The following is an 18,287-nucleotide window of genomic DNA, read 5'->3' as shown; positions in this document are numbered from 1 at the left end:
TACAATACCACCCATACTGCGACCAGGAGTGTGATCGAGCGGTGCTTCGGCCTCCTGAAGATGCAGTTCAGGTGCCTGGACCGCTCTGGAGGGATCCTCCAGTATGCTGCTGAGGGTTGCCCAAATCATGGTGGCCTGCTGCACCCTCCACAACATCTCGCAGCAGAGGGGCAACATGTTGGAGGAGGGGGATGAACACCAGGCCTCATACGATGAGGAGGATGCGGGGAAGGGCGAGAATGGACAGGACATTTGGTCCAGATGTGTGCACCTGGGCCAACATGCACGGGACGCTCCGATTGCCTCAAGATTCACCGACTGGGGCGTGGGGGGAAACTGGCCAGGGGCACAAATCCTGCATCCCACCTCCACACCCTCCTCCCACCTCCACACCCCCTCCCACCTATCACATGGTCCCATCGAGTCCCTGGGGTGACAATGATGAGGGCGGCCGGGGGCGGGGAGGGTGTGGAGCCCAGGCCACCACAACGTCCGCTCATTCCTTCCTCACACCCCCTCTCTGGCCAGCCCAGACCAACCACCTCTGACAGAGCACCGAGGCTGTGAACCTCAATATGAACAGGTGTTTAATGTGATAACGTATATACAGATGTATGCCCCAGCTCCTAGAACTAAACTGTGCCCTGCACCCATGCCAACTTAACTGGTGTCTAACTTTCTGACCTTTTGGGCCCTAACGTGTCATATTTTTGGATCCCCAGATGATACAGCAGCAGTGGAGGCAAATGTATATGTGGCTGCAGCTGTCAGCCTCCTGAGTGTCAATCACAGAACCGGCGAATCCTGCACCATTTCTCATTGGAATTGATTGTGCTCCACGTGGCGCCGATGCGAGCCACTCAACAGTAGCTGAAACAGTCCAAGTGTGACACCAGTTTTGCTATCGTGGAACTCCTCGAATTCTGTGCTGGCGTCAACACTTAGTCTCAGAAATGGAGAATCCAGGCACCGGAATGTGGCAACTGGGGGCTTTTCACAGTAACTTCATTGAAGCCTACTTGTGACAATAAGCTATTATTATTATTATTGAGCTAGTGTTCCGTTCTGGGATATTCCCGTCCAGTTATAAGATCGACTGAGATGGTAACACTGTCTATTTACTTCCACTATATAAATAGCTCAGGATATAAATTACTTCTTCAACAGGGTGTGCCTGTCACTGGCAAGGTCTACATTCCCAATTGCTCTTCAACTAAATGGCTTACTCGGCAATTAGAGAGCTGCTCAGAGTTAAATCACATTGCTGTGGGTCTGATGTCACATGTAGAGCAGATATGGAAGGATGGTACACGGTAGCATAGTGGATAGCACAAATGCTTCACAGCTCCAGGGTCCCAGGTTCGAATCCCGGCTTGGGTCACTGTCTGTGTGGAGTCTGCACATTCTCCCCGTGTGTGCGTGGGTTTCCTCCGGGTGCTCCGGTTTCCTCCCACAGTCCAAAGATGTGCAGGTTAGGTGGATTGGCCATGATAAATTGCCCTTAGGGTCCAAATTGCTCTTAGTGTTAGGTGGGGTTTCTGGGTTGTGGGGTTTCTGGGTTATGGGGATTGGGTATGGGCTTGGGTAGGGTGCTCTGTCCAAGAGCCAGTGCAGACTCGATGGGCCGAATGGCCTCCTTCTGCACTGTAAATTCTATGAAATTTCCTTCTCTGAAGAACATGAGTGAACAAGATTTATTTTTATAACCATCAGTGATACCATTACTGAGACTATCTTTCAAATCCAGATTTTATTAATCAAATTTAAATTCCACCAGCTGCCATGGTGAATTTGAACCTGTGCCATCAGAGGATTATCCTGGTCCTCTTGGATTACTACACCGCCATTTCCCTCCATGAAATTCAGTTCTATGATTTGGAGTTACCCAGCTGGAAAAGAAGATGAAAGGAAGCAATTCCACAGCAGCGAAGAATTGCTCCTGGAGGATTAAGTGTTCTTTTAAGACACAGTGAAAACTATAACTGTGAAGTGGGATTTTTGGTTGTTTTAAAATTAAATGGGGGATTTTCTTCTGCAGTTTAAAGTAATAGTTGCCCACAAAACCACTGTTTATCATCAATGTTGCTGTTCATTTTAAGAACATAAGAACATAAGAACTAGGAGCTGGAGTAGGCCATCTGGCCCCTCGAGCCTGCTCCGCCATTCAATGAGATCATGGCTGATCTTTTGTGGACTCAGCTCCACTTTCCGGCCCGAACACCATAACCCTTAATCCCTTTATTCTTCAAAAAACTATCTATCTTTACCTTAAAAACATTTAATGAAGGAGCCTCAACTGCTTCACTGGGCAAGGAATTCCATGGGCGAGATTCTCCGCATTTGCGGAGAATCGTTAAGGCTGCCGTGGGTCAGGCCGTGACCCACGGCAGCCTTCAGGCCCACCTCCGGGGCCGATTCTCCCCCCCGGGCGGGGCTAGGAGCGCGGCCCCGTGCGTCACGGCGGCGCGGCCTTGACGACGGTCATCAAGGCCGCACATCAAGCGTCACGCTGGCTGACCCGGCCGATGACGTCGGCCATGCATGCGCAGGTTGGACAACGCCAACCCGCGCATGCGCAGTTGGCGTCTTTTCCCTCAGCCGCCCCGCAAGATGTGGCGGCTTGATCTTGCGGGGCGGCGGAGGGAAAAGATTGCGTCCGTTATGGACGCATGGCCCGCGATCGGTGCCCCACCGATTGCGGGCCTATGCCCCCTTGGCACGGCCGTGGTACTGCCATGCCAATCGGGCCCTCAGATGCCCCAAACGGGCATCTGGCGCCCGTTTCACGACAGCAGCGAGCAGGTGTGTTTGCTGCCGTGTTGAAACGGGCGTGAAGGCCCGGCTGCTCGGCCCATCGGCCTCGGAGAATCGCCGCTCGCCGTAAAAAACGGCGAGTGGCGATTCGTGGCCTGGGTCGGGCGTGGGGTGGGGTGGGGGGAGAATAGCGGGAGGGTGTAAAAAATGTCGGGAGGCCCTCCCGCTATTCTCCCACCCGGCGTGGGGGGCGGAGAATCGCGCCCCATAGATTTACAACCCTTTGGGTGAAGAAGTTCCTCCTAAATTTTCTTTTATTTGTTCTTGGTATGTGGGTGTTGCTGGCCTAATTGCCCTTGAACTAAGTGGCTTGCTCAGCAATTACAGTGGGGGTCAGTTACGAGTCAACCGCATTGCTGTGTGGGTCTGGAGTCACATGTAGGCCAGACCGGGTAAGGACAGCAGATTTCCTTCCTTGAAGGACATTAGTGCGCCAGATGTTTTTTTTTTAACGACAATTGCCAATAGTTTTATGGTCATCATTAGACTTTTAATTCTGATTGTTTACTGAATTCAAATTTCACCATCTGCCATGTGGGATTCGAACCCGGGTCCCCAGAGCATTATCCTGGGACTCTGGATTACTAGTCCGATGACAATACCACTACATCACTGCCTCCCCAAATTGTTACTGTAAAATACTTAAAAATTGAAATCTTAGAGTCATGGTGTTGTACAGCACAGAAAAAGGCCTTTGGCCCATCGTGTGCATCAGCAATCAAGCACCTATCTGTTTTCATCTCATTTTCCAGCACTTGGTCTGTAGCTATGGGGCAGGATTCTCCACCCCGCCGTGCCATATTTCTGCCCCGACCGGCCGGCAGGATTCTCCATTACACCAGCCGGTCAATGGGGTTTCCCATTGTGGGACAGCCCCACGCCGTCAGGAAACCCCCGGGCTGCCGGCATAATGGAGAATCACACCGGCAGAGAACCCCGCTGATGGTGTTTCAAGTGCTCATCTAAATGGTTCTCAAATGTGTTAGGGTTCCTGCCTCAACCACCCTTTCAGGCATTGAGTTCCAGATTCCTACCATCCGGTGGGTGAAAAGGCTTTCCTGCCCCTTACCTTAAATCTAAGCCCCCTGGTTATTGACCCCTCTACTCAGGGGTAACATTCTGTCCTTGCCACACTATCTATGTCCCACTTAATTTTGTGTATCTTGACCAATTCACCTCTCAGCCGTCTCTCCTCTAAGGAAAATAGCCTAATCATCCTCCATCCATAGCTGAAACGCTCCATCCCAGGAAACATCCTAATAAATCACCTCTACACCCCCTCTAGTGCAATCACATCATTCCCATAATGTGGTGAACACAACTGCACACATTACTCCAGTTGTGGCCTAACAAGAGTTTCATACAGATCCATCATAACCTCCCTGTTTTATACTCTATGCCTTGGCCAATATGCTTTCTTAACCACCTTATCTATCTGTCCTTCTGTCTTCAGGGATCTTTGGTCATGCACATCAGCTCTGTGCATCAGCTATTGGAGTATTGCAACACTGATTCTAATGCCGAGACAGGCCTTGCAGCATCTCCAATGCAGTCCAGAGAACATATCTCATATCATCAAGTTGTGCTGCATAAGTCTGCTCTACAGTAAGCACTTGTCAGGGAGCTATTACTGGAGGAAGGCCTTCAACTTTGTAAGGGTGTATGCCAGTGACATGAAAAAATCTGAGATGGTCCAGCTAAACGCAAACACTCAAACTGTTGTTGGGGGTCAATTAGAGGACAATTTTACAGATGAATCACAACCCTTAGCATTAACACACCTTTCAAACATGTGGCCAAGTTGTAATACATTGCTGTCTAACTATCAAAATATCTAATACATGCCAAGCTGTCTGCTTGGTTGGTTTTGGTAACACAAGGCTGGCCACCATGGCAACCAGAGTCAGGGACATCCTGGACGGTTGCATAGAAAAAGAGGTTGAGATATTTACATAAATTGCCAAACATGAGTTTAAGTGATCAAACTCAAAGTAAATGCCAGATCCAAGAACTAAAATATTAGGTAACAACATTTTGGCTTACCAAATCTTGCATATCCCGAAGGCTTTCTTGTGTAAAAGCTGTGTAATGATTTTTCTGTCCGATATTCAGAGTATTAAGTTTTGCATTACAAATTATGTTGGTTTCCTGCAATTATTTTAGAAAACAGGATTACTATATTGAATAACCAGCCACAAAACATAAATTGTTCTTAATAACTCCACTGCTCGTGAATATCAGTCTCAAATGTGAAAGTAAGTCCATTGAATAAATAAGTAATGATGGATTATGACTGATGTGTGTAGAACAGATTTTTCTTTGCTGCAGTACTGGTATAAATCCAACTTTGTTAAAATGCTCACTCATCGACTAACACTTAAACTTTTAAACTATTAAACTTTCTAAAGGGGTAATCTCATGAATTCCTACCCACAGTTGTGCCCATCAGAAGTACATTATAATAGTAATCTTTATTGTTACAAGTAGGCATACATTAACACTGGAATGAAGTTACTGTGAAAAGCCCCTAGTCGCCACATTCCGGCGCCTGTTTGGGTATACACAGGGAGAATTCAGAATGTCCAAATTACCTAACAGCACATCTTTCAGGCTTTGTGGGAGGAAACTGGAGCACCTGGAGGAATCCCGCACAGACACAGGGAGAACGTGCAGACTCTGCACAGACAGTGACCCAAGCCGGGAATCGACCCTGGGACCCTGGAGCTGTTAAGTAATAATACTACCCACTGTGCTACCGTGCCGCCCCCAGCCTGTTGAATAAGCAACGTGTGATAAGATGTACACATCTTAAGAGGCAAAGACAGATAAGAAGAAACTACTGATTTATATTTCCATTGGTCAAAAATCAATATCAACCCTTTAATTCTATATAACCGAAAGCCAAAATTACCCTGATAGCTTTCACGAGAAATTCCATTAACTGGAATGGTGATAATTCGACTTTTATGGATTTGCTGTGTTCTGAATACAAATGTTGTAGTTGTCACATGACAAACCAGTGCTGCTGCGTGCAAATTGTTTATTACTTAACCATTTTAAGCACAACATACCTGATTTACCCCAGTAAGGTACAGAAGTCGATTGTCCTTTCTTGTGGACACTGGTATTTTAACATTGATATAGGTGGTCTGTACAGGGAAATACCCAGAGTTGACCTGCAAAATATAATGTACATTTATTAGTTGTACACTGTTGATGTCATTTTCTGCAAAAAAAAACTAGTAATAGGCTTGAAAGATGAGCATGATAGCAAATGAATTTCACATGAATGTCTTTTATGCAAATACTAAAATCACATTAGACAATCTCATTTACTTTATTGTCCTTCATGAAAGAAATGGAGAGGATTACAGAGGAAATACCAGATAGTTTGCATTAGAATGTAACTACAAAACATACTTACTCTGAGTGTAATAACATATTCTGGACCAATTTCATCTAATTTATGTATTATTTTGGGAACCAGTTCGTTAGAAGAAATTGTATAGTAATTTCTGTTCGTAGTACTGTAACATCAAAGAAATAAGAATCAAAGCTGTGGTTAAGAATTGGAACATACAATCACAAATGTAAACTGCAACATATTTCAGTATTTCATTAATTTAATCCATCTTTTGTTTTGTTAGCCATTGTTCTATAGAACATCATATAACATATATAGAATTTAAAAATATATATTTATGGGATGTCGGCATCACTGGCTAGGCAAACAGTTATTTCCCATCCTAGTTGCCCTTCAGAAGGTGGTGGTGAGTTGCCTTCTTGAACTACTGCAGTCCTTGAGGTGTAGGTTCACCCACTGTGCTGTTAGGGAGGGAGTTCCAGGATGTTGCCCCAGTGACAGTGAAGGAACAGCGACATATTTCCAAGACAGGGTGGTGAGTGACTTGGAGGGGAACCTCTAGGTGGTGGGGTTCCCAGGTATCTGCTGCCCTGTCCTTCTAGATTGTAAAGGTCATGGGTTTGGAAGGTGCTGTCTAAGGAATCTCGATGAGTTACTGCAGTGCATCTTGTAGATGGTACACATGGTTGCCACTGTTCATCGGTGGTGCAAGGTTTGAATATTCGTGGAAGGGGGAATTATCAAGCGGGCAGCTTTCTCCTGGATGGTGTTGAGCTTCTTGAATGTAGTTGGTGCTGCACTCACCCAGGGAAGTGGGGAGTATTCCATTACATTCCTGACTTGTGCCTTGTAGACGGTGGACAGACTTTGGGGGTCAAGGGGTGAGTTACTCGTCGTAGGATCCTAGCCTTTGACATGCTCTGGTTGCCACAGTATTAATGTGGATTGGATTTTGTACCGAGATACGGTGAAAAGTATTTTTCTGCGAGCAGCTCAACAGATCATTTACACTGGAAGAAAAGGGAATAAAAGAAAATACATAATAGGGCAACAGGGCAACACAAAGTATACAATGTAACTACATAAGCACCAGCATCAGATGAAGTATACAGGGTGTATGTTAATGAGGTCAGTCCATAAGAGGCTCATTTAGGAGTCTGGTAACAGCGGGGAAGAAGCTGTTTTTGAGTCTGTTCGTGCGTGTTCTCAGACTTCTGTATCTCCTGCCCGATGGAAGAAGTTGGAAGAGTGAGTAAGCCAGGTGGGAGGGGTCTTTGATTATGCTGCCCACTTTCCCCAGGCAGCGGGTGGTGTAGATGGAGTCAATGAATGGGAGGCAGGTTCGTGTGATGGATTGGGCGGTGTTCACGATTCTCTGAAGTTTCTTGCGGTCCTGGGCCGAGCAGTTGCCGTACCAGGCTGTGATGCAGCCCGATAGAATGCTTTCTATGGTGCATCTGTAAAAGTTGGTAAGAGTTAATGTGGACGTGCCAAATTTCCTTAGTTTCCTGAGGAAGTATAGGCGCTGTTGTGCTTTCTTGGTGGTAGCGTCGAGGTGGGTGGACCAGGACAGATGTTTGGAGATGTGCACCCCTAGGAATTTGAAACTGCTAACCATCTCCACCTCGGCCCCGTTGATGCTGACAGGGGTGTGTACAGTACTTTGCTTCCTGAAGTCAATGACCAGCTCTTTAGTTTTGCTGACATTGAGGGAGAGATTGTTGTCGCTGCACCACTCCACTAGGTTCACTATCTCCCTCCTGTATTCTGACTCGTTGTTATTAGAGATCCGGCCCACTATGGTCGTATCATCAGCAAACTTGTAGATGGAATTGGAACCAAATTTTGCCACGCAGTCGTGTGTGTACAGGGAGTAGAGTAGGGGGCTAAGTACGCAGCCATGTGGAGCCCCGGTATTGAGGACTGTTGTGGAGGAGGTGTTGTTGTTCATTCTTACTGATTGTGGTCTGTTGGTCAGAAAATTGAGCATCCAGTTGCAGAGAGGGGAGCCAAGTCCTAGGTTTTGGGGCTTTGATATGACCTTTGCTGGGATTATGGTGTTGAAGGTGGAGCTGTAGTCAATAAATAGGAGTCTGATGTAGGAGTCCTTGTTGTCGAGGTGCTCTGGGGATGAGTATAGAGCCAGGGAAATGGCGTCTGCTGTGGACCGGTTGTGACGGTATGCGAATTGCAGTGGATCAAGGTGTTCTGGGAGTATGGAGGCGATGCGCTTCATGATCAACTTCTCGAAGTGAGTGGCGAGTCCAGTTCAGTTTCTGATGAATAGTAACCCCCTGGATTTTGATTAAATCCCGTTCTTGCAAATGTTTCCTTATCAAGTACATATCTTAAGATATTTCACAGTATGGCATTAGGGCCAGTACTTTCCTATGTTCAGATGATCAGGATGCAAAGGCTGATAGAATGGTTACAGCACAGTAGGAGGCCATTTGGACCGTCAATGCCATGCTGGATCCCTGCAAGAGCAATTTGGCTTTCTACCTCCATTTCTTCCCTGTAGTCATGCAAAGTTTTTTCCTTCAGGTGTTTAGCCAATAACCTTTTCAAAGCCAAGCTTGAAACTGCTTGCACTACCCTTTATGGCAGTGCATTCCTGATCATAACTACTTGCTGAATAAAAATGTTTCCCCTCATGTCAGATTTGGTTCCTTTGCCAATTACCTTAAATCTGTGTTGCCTAGTTCTCGATCCTTTTGCCAACAGGAGGCTTTCTTTTATTTTTCTCTGTCTGGATCCATCATGATTTTGAATGCCACTATTAAATCTCCTCTCAGCCTTTTCTTCTCGAGGAAGCACAAACTCCATCCATTCACATTGCTGAAGTCCCTCATCCTTGGATCCATGTTTCTCAATCATTGGGTACCCCTTCTAATGTCTTCGCATCTGTTCAAAGTTGTGGTGCTCAGACTAGGATACAATACACCAACTGAGATTGAGCCACTGATTCATGATTAGGGGCAGCAGGGTAGCATGGTGGTTAGCATAAATGCTTCACAGCTCCAGGGTCCCAGGTTCGATTCCCGGCTGGGTCACTGTCTGTGTAGAGTCTGCACGTCCTCCCCCTGTGTGCGTGGGTTTCATCCGGGTGCTCCGGTTTCCTCCCACAGTCCAAAGATGTGCGGGTTAGGTGGATTGGCCATGCTAAATTGCCCGTAGTGTCCTAATAAAAGTAAGGTTAAGGGGGGGGGGTTGTTGGGTTACGGGTATAGGGTGGATACGTGGGTTTGAGTAGGGTGATCATGGCTCGGCACAACATTGAGGGCCGAAGGGCCTGTTCTGTGCTGTACTGTTCTATGTTCTATGTTCTATGTTCTATAACTTCCTTGTCGTTAGTACAGAACGTGAGTGTTGTTGAAAAAGGTCGACATGCCAAACGTGAGTGTTGCTGAAAAAAAGAGACATGTCAAAGCTTTTTTCTTGCACTCATCATGACGCTTTGCAAGGATACCAATATAAGGGGAAAGCATTTCCTTGTATTGGTATTCTTGCCAAGTGCCCTGAAGAGTGCAAGAAAAAAGCACTCTTTTTTCAGCAATACACCAATACTTAGTTTTTGCAGAATTAATTGCAGAGATTGTAGATGCTGCAAAGATAGCAGGTGATGCAGAGATGGTGCATGCTGCAGCAATAATGGACGCTGCAATGATAATGGACGCAGCAGAGATGGTGCATGCTGCAGAGATGGTGCACGCTGCAGATAAGGTGCATGCTGCAGAGATGGTGCATGCTGCAGCGATAATGGACACTGCAGAGATGCTGCACGCTGCAGAGATGGCGCATGCTGCAGGGATGGCGCAGGCTGTAGAGATGGTGCACGCTGCAGAGATGGTGCACGCTGCAGAGATGACGCATACTGCAGAGATGGTGCATGCTGCAGAGATGGTGCATGCTGCAGAGATGGTGCACGCTGCAGAGATGACGCATGCTGCAGAGATGGTGCATGCTGCAGAGATGGCGCACGCTGCAGAGATGGCGCACGCTGCAGAGATGGCGCACGCTGCAGAGATGGTGCATGCTGCAGAGATGGTGCATGCTGCAGCGATAATGGACACTGCAGAGATGGTGCACGCTGCAGAGATGGTGCATGCTGCAGAGATGGTGCATGCTGCAGAGATGGTGCACGCTGCAGAGATGGTGCACGCTGCAGAGATGGTGCACGCTGCAGAGAAAGTGCAGGCTGCAGAGATGGTGCAGGCTGCAGAGATGGCGCATTCTGCAGAGATGGCGCACGCTGCAGAGATGGCGCATGCTGCAGAGATGGTGCACGCTGCAGAGATGGTGCATGCTGCAGAGATGGTGCAGGCTGCAGAGATGGCGCATACTGCAGAGATGGCGCACGCTGCAGAGATGGCGCATGCTGCAGACATGGCGCACGCTGCAGAGAAGGTGCATGCTGCAGAGATGGAGCATGCTGCAGAGAAGGTGCATGCTGCAGAGAAGGTGCACGCTGCAGAGATGGAGCATGCTGCAGAGAAGGTGCACGCTGCAGAGATGGTGCACGCTGCAGAGATGGAGCATGCTGCAGAGATGGAGCATGCTGAAGAGATGGTGCACGCTTCAGAGATCGAGCCCGCTGCAGAGATGGCGCCGCTGCAGAGATGGTGCATGCTGTAGAGATGGCGCACGCTGTAGAGATGGTGCACGCTGCAGAGATGGTGCATGCTGCAGAGATGGTGCACGCTGCAGAGATGGTGCACGCTGCAGACATGGTGCATGCTGCAGAGATGGTGCACGCTGCAGAGATGGTGCACGCTGCAGAGATGGTGCACGATGCAGAGATGGCGCATGCTGCAGAGATGGTGCATGCTGCAGAGATGGAGCACGCTGCAGAGATGGTGCACGCTGCAGAGATGGAGCACACTGCAGAGATGGCGCACGCTGCAGAGATGGAGCACGCTGCAGAGATGGAGCACGCTGCAGAGATGGTGCACGATGCAGAGATGGTGCACGATGCAGAGATGGTGCACGCTGCAGAGAAGGCGCACGCTGCAGAGAAGGAGCAGGCTGCAGAGATGGTGCATGCTGCAGAGATGGTGCATGCTGTAGAGATGGCGCACGCTGTAGAGATGGAGCATGCTGCAGAGATGGTGCATGCTGCAGAGATGGTGCATGCTGCAGAGATGGTGCATGCTGTAGAGATGGCGCACGCTGCAGAGATGGTGCACACTGCAGAGATGGTGCATGCTGTAGAGATGGTGCACGCTGCAGAGATGGCGCACGCTGCAGAGATGGCGCACGCTGTAGAGATGGTGCATGCTGCAGAGATGGCGCACGCTGTAGAGATGGGGCATGCTGCAGAGATGGCACACGCTGCAGAGATAGTGCAGGCTGCAGAGATGGTGCACGCTGCAGAGATGGTGCACGCTGCAGAGATGGTGCACGCTACAGAGATGGTGCATGCTGCAGAGATGGTTACCAAACGCGAAGGTCGGCACTGTAGCACAGTAGTTAGCACTGTTGCTTCATAGCACCAGGGGTTGAACATTCGATTCCCGGCTTGGGTCACTGTCTGTACAGAGTCTGCATATTCTCCCTGTTTCTGTGTGGGTTTCCTCCGGGTGCTCCGGTTTCCTCCCACAAGTCCCAAAAGACGTGCTGATAGGTGAATTGGACATTCTGAATTCTCCCACTGTTTACCCGAACAGGCGCTGGAATGTGGTGACTAGGGGCTTTTCACAGTAACTTCATTGCAGTGTTAATGTAAACCTACTCGTGACAATAAAGATTATTATTAAAATAAAAAACGGTGAGAGACCTGGCCAAAGAGTTGGAGGAAACCTGCGTTGCAGCAGCCAATGTAAGGATGGCTGAGGGGGAAGGGCCGGTGCACGAAGGAAGGCCCCAGATGGAGAGGTTGATGGTTTTTATTGAGGAGGAATTCTGCCAGCAGAGGAAGGAGATGCGGGAGGGTCTCTCGAAGGCCATCGAAGGAGCTGTGGCATCCCTGAACAGTTTGTTTGAACGGGTGGAGAAGTGTTTATAATAATATAATAATTGCTTGCAGGGGTCGCAGATTCGGGAGATCGACGGAGTGATCTCGGACTACAGTGACCTTGTGGTGGCTCTGGAGTTGTGGCTCCTATGGGATACATTGAGAGCGAAGGTGGAGGAGCAGGAGAATACCTTGAGAAGGCAGAACCTGCGAATAGCCTGAAGGAATGGAAGGTGTGAGTGTCACAAGGTATGTCTTGAAGATGCTGGCAGAGTTGGTGGCAGATGGGGTGCTCGATAAGGCCTCTGAAGTGGACCGAGCACACAGGTCCCTGGGGCAGTAACCTAATGCTGGGGAACCACCGTGGGCGGTGATCGCGAGACTCCACAGACTTGTGAAGAAAGAGAATATTTTGTGTTGGGCCAGGGGGAAGTGTACCTGCGAGTGGGAAGGGAACAAGGTCTGAATTTATCAGGACATCAGAGCCGAGTTGGCGAAGCGGCGGGCAGGGTTCAACAAGGCCAAGGTGGTGCTGTACTAGCGACAGATCAGGTTTGAGGTGCTCTACCCGGCAAAATTATGGGTGACGTTTGGAGGTCGGGAGTATTATTTCAAGATCGCAGCAGCGGCCGAAGACTTCATTAAGAAGCATAAACCAGGGGAAGAACTGAGTGGACAATGCTTGGGAACCAGAGTGCTGGCAATTCATAATGGTTGGGATCATGTTTGAAGTGGGGGTGTGGATTTTCGTCCCCTCCGGTTTGGAGGGGGTCCTTTTTTGGGTTTGCTGATTACTGTTGGGATTGTAAGGGGTGGTAGGGGTGAAAATTTTATGTGGGGCTGGGTGTTACCATCTCCCCCTCCTGTTTTACGGGATGTTTGTGTTTAGCATTTATTTGTTTGCCTCGGCCTAGTATTCAGGAGAAATCCTTGTTTGGGTGGGGGAGGGTAAGGTCAGCAGGGAGCCTTCTTCCTTGAACTGAGGAGTGGAGAGGTCATTGGGAGGTGCCTTTGGGCAGGGGCTGTTACGCTAGCCGGTGATACTGGTGAATGGCAGTGAGGTGGTGGGGGAGAAGGCTAAGAGAGGTGGCCGGTGGGGAGATTGTTGCGACGTGGCAGGGGGTGAGAAATGACATGGTCACGGGCGGAGAAGGGGGCCAACTGGGATGCGCTAGAGTGGAATTAAGGGGGTGAGAGTTGTGAGGAAGGTGAAGGACGGTAGAGGGGATCGGAGGCGTATCCTGGGAAGGCTGGTACTGTGGAACGTCTGGGGACTGAATGGGCCGGTTTAAAGGTCGCAGGTATTCGCGCACCTCAGGGGGCAGTTTCTGGACGAGCTGGAATTTCCGCAGGTGAAGGAAGCAAAGAGGCAGGCATTGGAGGAGCCCCTGGGTCTGAGGGATGTTCTGGATAGTATCAGGGGTATGAAGTCAGGGAAGGCCCCTGGGCCAAATGTGTACCCGACGGAATTTTATGAGGAATTTGCGACGGACCTGGCACCACATTTGTTGGGAGCGTTTAATGGAGCACTGGAGATGGGAAGTTGCCGGACAAGATGATGCAGGCAGCAATCAAGCTAATCCTGAAAAAGGGGAAGGCCCCAGTGGAATATGGGTCAGTATAGGCCCATTTCACTATTGAACACTTATGTGAAAGTATTGGCTAAGTTGTTGGCGGGGAGGATGGAGGATTGTGTCCCCGGGTGGTTGCAGAAGATCAAACAGGCTTCGCAAAGGGCAAGCAGCTCGCGAGTAATATAAGACGGCTGTTGAATGTAGTGATGAATCCGTCGGGGGTTCTGGTACCAAGATTTGTGGTATGGGTGTGGTTGCTGTATGTGGCACCAAGGGCGAGTGTGAGGACGAATAATATGAGTTCACGGACCTTTGACATACACAGGGGTACGAGGCAGGGGTGCCCGCTGTCGCCGCTGCTGTTTGCGCTGGCCATAGAGCCATTGGCGATGGCTCTCAGGGAGTCGGCGTAGTGGCAGGGAATTATGAGGGGACAGAGGGAGCATTGGTGTCACTCTGTGCTGATGACCTGTTGCTGTTTGTTTCGGATCCGCTGGAGAGGGATTATGGGCCTGCTGGGGAGGTTTGGAGGGTTCTCGGGATACAAGCTGAATGGAGGGAAAAGTGAAGTTTTCCTGGTGAATGAGCTGGGACGGAGGGTAAATTTAGGGGGGATGCCATTTACGATAGCGAGGGATAGGTTTAGGTTTTTGGGGATGCAGGTAGCGAGGGAATGAACGGGGCTCCATAAGTGGAACTTACCGAAGCTGGCGGAGGAGGCCAGGGGGATCTCAGGAGGTGAGATACACTGCAGTTGGTGTTGGAGGGGAGCGTACATGTGGTGAAATGAATATTCTGCCGAGGTGCTTGTTTATGTTTCAGGCTCTCCCGATCTTTGTACCAAAGGCCTTTTTTTGGGAAATTGGACAGGATCATTTTGGACTTTGTATGGGCGGGGAAGGTGCCGAGGGTGGGGAGGACCCTGCTACAGAGGCAGAGGCAGCAGGGGGGGGGGGGGGGGGGGGGGGGGGGTTGGCGTTGCTGAACCTGCTTCATTATTATTGGGCGGCGAATGTGGACAATGTGTGGCGGTGGTGGGAAGGAGAAGGGGTAGAGTGGGTTAGGATGGAGGAGGAATCTTGTAAGGGGTCTAGTTTGAGGGCTTTGGTGATGGCAGCGTTGCCAATGACTCCGAGTAGGTATTCACAGAGCCTGGTGGTGCAGTCCACGGTGAAGATATAGAATCATCTGAGGAGGCATTTTAGGGTGGAAGGGATGTCGGTGCTAACGCTGCTGTGCGAGAATCATGGGTTTGAGCCGGGGGGGGATGGATAGTGTATACAGGAGGTGGAGGGAAGTGGGGCTGGTCAAGGTGAGGTATTTGGAGGAAGGGTTCGCCAGTCTGAAGGTGCTAAGGGAGGGGGTAGAGCTCCCGAGGGGGAGTGAGTTTAGGATCTGCAGGTTAGGGACTTTGCGCGAAGGGTCTGGAAGGGGTTCCCTAGATTGCCGGGATACACCCTGCTGGAGCAACTGCTGCTTCCGGATGTGGAAGGGGAGGGAAGAATTGGGGATATATATAAGTGGCTGGGGGAGCAGGGAGGCGAGCGGGTGGAGAAGCTCAGGGGAGAAATGGGAGGGGGAGTTGGGAGGGAGATCAATTGGGGAGTATGGAGTGAGGCACTGCGGAGGGTAAACGGGACCTCCTCTAGTGCGAGGATGAGCCTGATACAGTTTAAGGTGGTGCACAGGGTTCATATGACTCGGGCGCGAATGAGTGGGTTCTTTCAGGGGTAGCAGATGAGTGTGAGAGGTGTGGGCGGGGCCAGCGAATCACACACACATGTTTTGGGGTTGTGAAAAATTGGGAAGATTCTGGGTGGGAGTGTTCACGGTCTTAGCCAGGATAGTGGAGGAGGAGGTGGACCCAGACCCTTTGGTGGTGATATTTGGGGTTTCCGAGAATCCGGAGATGGTGAAGAGGAGGAAGGCCAATATCATGGCCTTCGCCTATCTGATTGCACGGCGGTGAATTTTACCCGCCATCGGGGGTAGCGGCTTGGCTGGGTGACCTGTACGACGTCTTGCGGTTGGAGAAGATAAAATATGAAAAAAAAACATACACAAGGAGATAGTAAAGAAAAGAAACCAAAGATATGGGGCAAAATTCTCCGTTAGCCAACGCCAAAATCGGGGCGTGCGATTGGGTGGAGAATAGCTTTGACTCAGAAATCACGGCAGGTGCCATCCGGTTTGATGTGAAATCACGATGCTGCATCACCTCAAAAAACGATGCACGGTGTGTGTACTTAAACACCATTTGCGTATCATTCATGGGCCCACCCTCTATTCTCCGCCTCCGATGGGCTGAGTTCCCGACAGCGCCGTCCACGTGTGCTCTCAAACATCGTGAACCAGGCGTGGTGGCTGCTGAGAGAAAGAGAGAAGGCGTACGGACAGTATCCAAAACTGCCATACTTAGCTGACTGTCGTGCCAGGTAGTTTCTGCCAGGGTCGGGGGGAGTAGTGGGGAGTGGCCAGGAGGTGGGCTGTGGGGGTCGGAGTGGACGGGTACGCAAAACCATTACCGTAGCCGGCAAGGCAGCCATGCGGTTGCGCATGCCGCTGACAGCCCGCTTTAAATCTGGTGCCCTGGGTCATATAGGTGACCCTGGGTGCCTTCTGGTCCCATTGACCCATCATCTGTATAGGCGCTCCAGGACAACCTGTCTCATTTTTCTGGCCTCGATCATTTTGTATGTGGGGAGTGTATTGTTTATGTGCGGTTGCAGCTTGTCAGGCCTGCGAGTGTCGATCACGGACCCGGTGAATCCTGCGCAGGTGCGCGCTGACGATCCTGTCGTAAAAGTCCATAGATTCTCCATTGGCGCCAACACTTAGTCACAGAAACGGAGAATCCAGCACATGAATATTGATTCATGTGAGTGTCAGAGCCCACTGAGGGTTCCTTCATGCAGGAGTGAAAGTTCAGGCGGGTTCAGCTAGCTAACAACAGGAGCTACAGAATTACTTGAAAGTTGGTGATGGTGCAGCAAGATGAGATTGGTATCCAGTACCTTGGTCCACTGTACAGACAATGACAGGAATCTTCCAGAAAAGCAGGCATTGAAGAGGTTTAGACTGGGGGCAGATTTCATTGTCAGCCCAGAGTCCAGCTATGGTGTTGACAGGACTGAGTTTTGACATCAGACTACCCTCGGAGTCTGGGAATGTAACACAAAACTTTCCACCAGCCAGAGGAGTAAAGACTGAAGGAAAGATAGGATGAATGAGAGCAGATCATAGTTTATTATAGTGATTAGCACTAGATGAGTTTAGATTATGGGCGCAATTCTCCGACAATGAGGCAGAGTGTCCGCACCGTCATGAAAGCCGTCGCGTTTCACGACGGCGCGAAACGGCCTCGGGCACAATCAATTCCGGCCCTGTTAAGGGGCCAGCAGCAGGGCCGCGGGAAACACGGTTGGCATGGTGCCAGAGCAGAACCGTCATCACGTGACGATCGGATGATGCCACGCCGTGTCATTTAAAGTGCGTGATCCGCGCACAGAGGACATGACCGATGGAGATGGCTGAGCCCCGCCGTGCCGCTCCCAGCTTAGGGACACGAAGTTGGACGCCGTGGAAGACGCAGGGCCATCTTGTGTCCAAGGGTTCCTCAGCAACCCCCCCCCCAATGCCCCCCATTACGTATTGTGGTCCCCCCTCCCCCTGCCCACATAGGGGGGTGGGGGGGGTTGGGGGATACCACGTTGTACCCGACCCACATGGGCAACGCACCCCTGAGAGCTGCAATGGTGTGGTGCCAAGGGCCCCCCCACCCAGCCATAATGGTGACAACATCCGCGCGTCTTCATGGTGACCGCCTAACTCTGATGCTTTCTCCCTCCCTCCCTCCCCCCCCCCGCCGAAGACAAGACTGCTCACAAACTTCGTGAGCGTTCAAGAACCGGAGGGGGATCACCTGTGCTGCTCCCCCTCACCGTCCATGAGCAGAGGGCTCTGGACCTCGCTGGGGGAGCTGCCAGCTGGGAGGTAGCGCCATGCCAGGTCGGAGGCGCAAGAACAAGTGAGACTCCCCTACCTGGCTACACCCCCTCAGCCTGTCATCTCCTCCCCCCTCCTCACACTGCACCCCCTACCACTGCCCCCAAGCCCCCCCTTTCAACCCACCCCGTGATATATACCCTCCACCCCCTAACCCCCCCGACACTGCACCCACTCACAATGCCCTCCCACCGCCTAACCACCCTGACACTGCACCCACTCACAATGCCCCCCACCCCCTAACCCCCCCCCCGACACTGCACCCACTCACAATGCCCCCCACCCCTAACCCCCCTGACACTGCACCCACTCACAATGCCCCCACCCCTAACCCCCTGACACTGAACCCACTCACAATGCCCCCCACCCCTAACCCCCCTGATACTGCACCCACTCACAATGCCCCTCACCCCTAACTCCCCCAACACTGCACCCACTCACAATGCCCCACACCCCTAACCCCCCTGACACTGCACCCACTCACAATGCCCCCTCACCCCTAACTCCCCCCGACACTGCACCCACTCACAATGCCCCCCACCCCTAACCCCCCCGACAAAGCACCCACTCACAATGC

General features: G+C 50.6%; 1 protein-coding gene across 1 annotated transcript in view; it reads right to left on the bottom strand.

The window, feature by feature from the left end:
- The window catches only part of itga2.2 (integrin, alpha 2 (CD49B, alpha 2 subunit of VLA-2 receptor), tandem duplicate 2), a 222,315-nt gene that overhangs the window by 14,179 nt on the left and 189,849 nt on the right, over window positions 1–18,287 (bottom strand). Inside the window, 3 exon segments of the mRNA XM_038790878.1 lie at window positions 4,858–4,962; window positions 5,886–5,990; window positions 6,239–6,341. Of these exon segments, the coding sequence (XP_038646806.1) occupies window positions 4,858–4,962; window positions 5,886–5,990; window positions 6,239–6,341 (313 nt within the window).

The sequence above is a fragment of the Scyliorhinus canicula genome, chromosome 3 (genome assembly GCF_902713615.1).
Source record: "Scyliorhinus canicula chromosome 3, sScyCan1.1, whole genome shotgun sequence".
Lineage (NCBI taxonomy): Eukaryota > Metazoa > Chordata > Chondrichthyes > Carcharhiniformes > Scyliorhinidae > Scyliorhinus > Scyliorhinus canicula.
The sequence above is the reverse complement of the archived record's forward strand: the minus strand, read 5'-3'. Positions and strand labels throughout refer to the sequence as shown.